Source organism: Colobus angolensis, unplaced genomic scaffold (assembly GCF_000951035.1).
Source record: "Colobus angolensis palliatus isolate OR3802 unplaced genomic scaffold, Cang.pa_1.0 Scaffold115, whole genome shotgun sequence".
Lineage (NCBI taxonomy): Eukaryota > Metazoa > Chordata > Mammalia > Primates > Cercopithecidae > Colobus > Colobus angolensis.
The window spans coordinates 1632108-1639017 of NW_012112586.1; the positions used below are offsets into that span (position 1 = coordinate 1632108).

Genomic DNA, 6910 nt, shown 5'->3' on the forward strand with positions numbered 1-6910 from the left:
CAGGAGGCATGGGATGGGGAAGGGGAGTCCGGCGGCTGCTGTCAGAGGGCTGGGGGCCCAGGACAGGGAGGCCCAGTGCTGCCCATCTGTCCCCGCCACACCTCCATGACCACCTCCATGACCACACGTATAATAGATGACAAACAGTCAAACAGACCCAGAAGCCAACCAAGGAGAGAAGGAAGAAACCACGCCAGGGTCTAGCTAGAAAAGGCGTTTCCTCCCATTTTATTTCAGAATACATTTTCACAGAAACATGATATATTTACAAATATACAGGTAAGAGACTGCTGGTCAGAAATCTTAAAACTGAAAATGTCATCAAAAATTAATTTACAAAAGCCACCGAGGGTCCACGGAGGCGGCCAGGTGGATGGTGTGGCCACGTCTGTGTGAGCCTGCCCAGAAGCCCATGCAGCCTCCCAGCTCTGCCTCCGCTGGCCCCGTCTCAGGAGGCGCTGGTTTGCAGGTTTTTGGAAGCTGCAAGCATCGCTCTGACTTTGGCCATGAGATCCTGTGCAGGGCGAGACAGAGAGGAGAACCTGTGAAGACCTGGCCAGACAATCCACGCGGTGAAGAAATTCATCAACGAGCTGGTGGTCAAGACCAAAGACAGTGCTTCTAGCACCGTGGGGGTGGCGGAGGAGCCTGGCTGTGCATGGTGCGGGCCACATGGCTTTGCCCTCGGCCTCACCCAGGGCCTGTGGCATTTTGCCTGAGATCCCTGTCCCGTGCCGGTGTCGATGACAGGAGGGACAGGGAATGAAAATTAGCAAAAGAAAAACCACGAGGCCCCTTGATGAAAGGCTGGGAGTGGGAAGGGGGCACGCCCACTGACCTGAGTGATTTTGCTCTGCACGGAAGAAACGATTGCTGAAGAGATCTGGGCTTCTTTTTCCTGAGAGACCCCCCTGATGCAGACAGAGAGAGAGAGAGAGAGAGAGAGAGCAGAGCTTACAACCGTGTGAAGACGCTGAGCCAAGGCCAACGAACAGCATCTCCACCTCCAAACCCCAGCTCGAGAACTGAGAAGGGCCCACTGCATCTGCTTCCAGTATCCTTTTTTTTTTCCCCAGACAAGAGTTTCACTCTGTCGCCCAGGCTGGAGTGCAATGGTACGTTCTCAGCTCACTGCAACCTGTGCCTCTGGATTCAAGTCATTTTCCTGCCTCAGCCTCCCGAGTAGCTGGGATTGCAGGTGTGTGCCACCACGCCCGGCTAATTTTTGTATTTTTAGTAGAGACAGGGTTTCACCGTATTGGCCAGGCTGGTCTCCAGCTCCTGACCTCAGGTGATCCACCCACCTTGGCCTCCCAAAGTGCTGGGATTATAGGCGTGAGCATATCCTTCAATAAAAACAGGCATCATAAACATGCTGTGTTACATGCATCTGAACTGTGTACAAACTGCAATCTAATGAAAAACAATTTTCATATAAAATTACCTTCAACACAAAGGAAAAAAGGAACAAAGAAAGGAAAGATGCAGCAGAACAGCGGAGCCCTCCCAGAACCACGGCCTTGAGTGGCTGCCCTCGGCCTGTGCGTGAGGCGTCTGTGTGGGGAGCCAACACCCCTGCCCCCAGCGACGCTCAGCCTCCCGCACTGATGTGCATTTGGCCATTATTACATTTTCAGAGATAGGGTCTCTCTCTGTCGCCCAGGCTGATGGGCAGTGGAGCCGTCACGGCTCACTGCATGCAGCCTCCACCTCCTGGGCTCAAGCAATCCTCTCGCTTAGCCTCCTGAGTAGCTGGGATTACAGATGCATGCCACCTATTTTTAGTACAGACAAGGTCCTGCCATGTTGTCCAGATTGGTCTCGAATTCCCACCCTGGCCTCCCAAAGTGCTGGGATCACAGGTGTGAGCCACGGTGCCCGGCCCGATGGACATTTTAGCTCTAAAGTTGCCACCTCTTAGAGATTCGGATCCATCTCAAATGAGCTGAGGCCTCTGCCACCTGAATGGAACGGTCGTGCATCCCATGATTCCTATTTATGGAAGTAATCAATTTAAAGGGAGCAGCTGTTCCCAGATGCCGCCCTCTCTGGTCCCTCCAGGGTGTGGGTGCCTGGGCAGTGGAGGGTGTCTGACTTGAAGTCATTATCACCTAGCCCGGGACTGGGACGCCACATCTGTGCTGCTGCCCAGGTGTGATGCCCGGCAACAGGTTGGCATCATCTGGCCCCGGCCGTTGCAGCCTGGGGAGCTGCTGACAGTTCCAGGTCTACTGGTCACTGCAGAGCCCAGTGTGCCTGGTGAGCATCAGGCACGTGTGTGACACCCGGGCTGCTTGAAGTGGACGGCTCCACTCCTGGGCTCTGCAGGAGGGTCTCCCCAGTACAGGACCTACTCCTCTGAGTGCTCATGGATTGTGAGAAGCCACATCAGGGGGACTTCCTTGCTACAGGGGGTGTGGTTTGGCTTTGTGGCTGGTGCCCCCCAGGACACAGGCAGGGACTCAGGGAGGAAGGGAGAGTCCTGCTGACCACCCCTTGCCCTTCCCCAAAGAGAGCCGCTCGAGGACAGGGGTTACCTGGAGCGCTCCTGGCTGGAGCCCCGACTCTCCACAGGGGAGATGCTGGCTGAGTGGGCCGAGGGGGCCGCGGGCCGGGGAGCTGCCTGCTTGCTGGGTGACACCGACTGAGACCTGGCCTTGGACTTGGTCCGCGACCGGGACCGCCTCTTCTTCTTCTTCTCGTGGGGACTTCTGAAAGGCAAGCGTTTCTGTGAGAGATGCACCTTTGGTTTAAAGGCAGCGCACAGAGGGAGAAGCTCGGATCTGAGCCAGGTTTTGGGTAAGAGTTCGTCAAGGCACAATTCAGGGATGGAACCATTCCAAACACGTGAATTTTTCTTAAAGCAACTTATTTCACTGAACTGATAACTGACAACGCGGCAAATCGATCCATGGGTTTAACAAAAGCCACCCAGCACACTGAAGACGGTATGGTCTCCCTGGAAGCAGCTTTGTCCAAGTTTAGGACCTCAAGTAAAATACTTGTGGTATTTAAGATGTAACCAGCATTTTAGTCACATGCAAAATACGTAAGATAAGCAACCATAGGCAGTTCACAGCGCTTTGCCACTATGTTTCATCAATACAGGCAGTTCACAGCACTCTGCCACTATGTTTCATCAATAAAAATTTCCAAAATGATACAGGAAATTATTAAAGTATCAATACATCAAAGTTTAGCGTTCCTCTTTTTAAAAAAACAGACAGGGTTTCGCGCTGCTATTCAGGCTGGAGAGAGCGGTGCCATCACAGCTCACTGCAGCCTTCACCTCCTGACTTCAAGCAAACTCCTGCCTCAGCCTCTCAGACAGTGGAGACTAGGGGGGCGCAGCTTCTGGTGCTGCTGCTTCCTTTTTCTGAAGAGATGGGGTCTCACTCTGTTGTCCAGGCTGGAGTGGTGCTTCTTTCTGACCTGCCAGTTGCCCGCCGCTTGGTGATGCTGCTTAGCCTCTGGGCACTGGAGCCTGCTCTGTGGGCAGCAGCTCAGCTCTGACTGCTGTCGTTCCCTGTCCTCTTGCTTCCCAGAGTCCACATCACCAAACTGACAATCCTGTACCAGAACTGCTTTCCAGACATGCCGGCCTGCACCTGCCCTTAGCCCATCCTTCTCTCCTGCCTGTAGAGGCCGACCCTTTGGCTTCCGCCTGGTCTAGCTCTATTCCACACCTGAGCCACGTGGCCCTCTTGGCCACTCCCCTACAAACACTTCAGAGAGAGAACACGTACTTGGTAAAGGCAGACAGGCCTGAGCCCTTCCCACGAGGCCCTCCAAGCCCTGACGTGCCCTACCTGGCATCTTCTTTCAGATTCATCTGTAACAGGCGCTGCAGCCTGCGCTTCTGGCCCTGAGTACAGAGTTTCTTGGAGAGTCTTTGCATGGGTCATTTGTATCACTGATTTCCTTCCTTCCTTCCTTCCCTCCCCATCCTTCCCCTCCCTCCCTCCTGTCCTGCTTGCTGGGGCCTGGACAGGATTTCCTTCCTTCCTTCCTTCCCTCTCCTATCTTTCCTCCACCTCCCTCCCTCCCTCCCTCCCTCCCTCCCATCCTGCTTGCTGGGGCCTGGACAGGACAGATCCTAGGAATAGGGCTGCGGGGTCCTCTGCTGCAGAAGCTGCCAGAGGCCTCCCTGGCTCAGCCTCACCCTCGCTATCCACGTGGACCCAAACTGCTCCATCTGCCAACCTGAAGGGGGAACCGTGGTTCCCTGCTGGTGTCTGACTCTCCTGGGGTTGCTATCTGCACAGCTTGCAAGCGTCTGGCCTCCCTTATGATTCTGTGTGCCACGAAGCCCCTTCCCAGCCTGGCCTCTTCTGTCTTCCAGGGAGACCCCCAGGGCCTGTGCACAGGCCCAGTGACCCCAAGCCCTGCCCCTCATCAGGGTCTCCTGACTTCATGCATTTCTTTTGTGCCAACCCCCAAGATCTGGAACATTCTTGCTTAATGGTTGGGGCTGTGCTCACAGTCTGGGGTGCAGACCCCATCAAGGGGCCATGCCCTCTACCCATCTCTCGGACCCCACTAGTGCATGGCCCTGCAGAGCTTAGACAGAGCTGTGGGAGCCAGGGGCCACAGCATGCCCTGGTAGGGACAGCCCCGATATGCAGAGGGGGACTGAGCGTTTCTGTCCGGGCTCCCTTGTGTGGTTCTGGGCATGAGCAGACTGTGTTGATGCCAATGAAGTGACCTAAAGCAGCAGTGCCAGGCCTGGGGCACTCCCACCCAGCTCCATTCAAACAAGGAAGGACCTGCCAGAGGCGGTGCTGGCTGGCAGCTTAAATCCAGTAGCTGGAGGGGCTGTCCCTGGTGAGCTGAGCCCGGACAGATGACCTGGCATCTTCTGGAAGCCTGCCTGACGTGCCCAGTGAGGACAAAATGTTGTAAATGGAGATGCTGCTCTTACTGTTCAATACACCCATGTGGGATCTGCACACAAGTCATTTTTCTAAACTGCAAAATGTTTTGTGAAATTTTTGTCTATGAACACATGCCAGGATTTCAAAGGAAGCAGCAAATAAATAAAATATACACCAGCATGTGACACGTGTCCGAAATGACCTACTCTCGAAATCCAGCTGAGTTTATGTGGCTGCATAATGAACAAAGGGCAGGTTACTAATCCTTAACTGTAAACTGGTTCAATTCTGCTACAATCTGATCTAAGCCCTTGCTGAAGGAATGGAGTAACTCATTCATTTTTTTAAAGCACTGAGGTGCCATTGGGTGAAACGATGTCCTCGGTGCTGGCAAGTGTGCACACCCTGACACCTGGGCCCTATCCACACAGGGGTGTCCCTTCCTTCCAGAAAGTTCCTCAATGCCACTTCAAGTTCGTCTATACCCCTTCTCCACCCTGAGTGTTCCCCACTGCTCTGATTTCTAGGCCACAGCTTAAAGCTCTATGGAAATGAACCCCACACTATGTCTGTATTTGTTTGTTGGTTTGGCTTCTTGGTTTTCTGTTGTTTCTCAGTTTCCCTGTTGTTCAAGCTGGAGTGCAGGGGCACAATCCCTGCTCACTGTAGCCTTGACCTCCCAGGCTCCAGTGATCCTCTTGCCTCAGCCTCCCAAGTAGCTGCGATGACAGGCAGATGCCACCACAAACGTTTTTTTTTAAGTAGGGATGGGGGTCTCTACTTAAAAAAAAAAAAAAAAAAAAGCCTGGAAATCCTGGGCTCAAGCAATCCTCCTGCCTTGGCCTCCCAAAGTGCTGAGATTACAGGTGTGAACCACCACACCTGGCCTGTGTCTGGCTTCTTTTGCTTAGCAAAGCATGTCTGAGAGTCCTCCATGAAGCAGGGTGATCCTCAATTTGTTTCTTTCACCTATCAATAGTATTACATGACAGGACGCTACCATCATCTGTTGATTCATTCTCGTGTTAATAGAGATTTGGTTGTTTCCAGTTTTCGGCAGTTATCAATCAAAGTGTTTTTGGTCAAATGTTGACTATAGAGGAGTTCACAGCGAGGAACAGGACAGCTGGGTCAGGGAGTAGGTGTATACTTAACTTTACAAGAAACTGCACATATTTCCCAACCCAGTGTCTGAGAGTGCAGCCGCTCGGCCTGTGCCCACTCTCCCCAGAGCCCGTCCTGGTTTTCTGGGATGGGCGATTCCCGTCCAGTCCTGTCTCACTGGCTTCATCAGCACGGCCCTGACTGGTGACTCATGCCGTTCCACAGCTTTCCATGTGCTTACTGGCTATTTAAGTAGATCCTTTTGTGAAGTCGGCTGGCGTCATCTGCCCCTTTCTTAATTGGGTCCTTTGTCTCTTTGGTACTGACACAGGCTTTTGTCAAGAGATACATGCCGCAAAACCTGCGGCCTGCCTATTTATCTTCTTAACTGTGCCTTTTGAGAGAAGTTTTTAAACTTCAATGAAGTCTAATTGATTTTTTCCTCTTATCAAGAGGGTTTTCCACATCTTAAGGAATCTTTGCCACCCTCAAATTCATGAACATACTCTGTGTTTTCTTCAAAAAGCGTTAATAGTCTGATCCCGACCTGAATTAAATTTTGCAGATGATGTGCGCTGCACCTTTTCCCATTTCAATATCTAGCTGTTCATGCAAGTTTTGTTGGAAAGACTTTCCTGGCTGGGCGCTGTGGCTCACGCCTGCAGTCACAGTATTTTGGGAGGCCAAGGTAGGAGGACTGCTTGAGCCTAGGGATTCAACATCAGCCTGGGCAACATAGCGAGACCCCGTCTCTAAAATAAAAAAAAAATTAGCCAGGCATGGTGGCGTGTGCCTGTGGTCCCAGCAGAGGCAGAAGGATTCCTTGAGCCCAGGAGGCTGCAGTCAGCCGAGCTGAGCCGAGATCCCACCACTGCTGCACTCCAGCTTGGACAACCGAGTGAGACCCTGTCTCTTTAAAAAAAAAAAAAAAA

General features: G+C 52.6%; 1 protein-coding gene across 2 annotated transcripts in view; it reads right to left on the reverse strand.

The window, feature by feature from the left end:
- Positions 1-199: 199 nt before the first annotated feature.
- Positions 200-6910, reverse strand: part of SFSWAP (splicing factor, suppressor of white-apricot family) — a 92570-nt gene continuing 85859 nt past the window's right edge. For both annotated transcript variants that reach the window (XM_011961120.1, XM_011961110.1), the window contains 3 exons: positions 2538-2711; positions 839-911; positions 200-514 (listed from right to left, as the gene is read on the reverse strand). In XM_011961120.1, coding sequence (XP_011816510.1) covers positions 449-514; positions 839-911; positions 2538-2711 — 313 coding nt within the window. In that variant the 3' untranslated portion in view covers positions 200-448. The remainder of the gene's footprint in view (positions 515-838; positions 912-2537; positions 2712-6910) is intronic.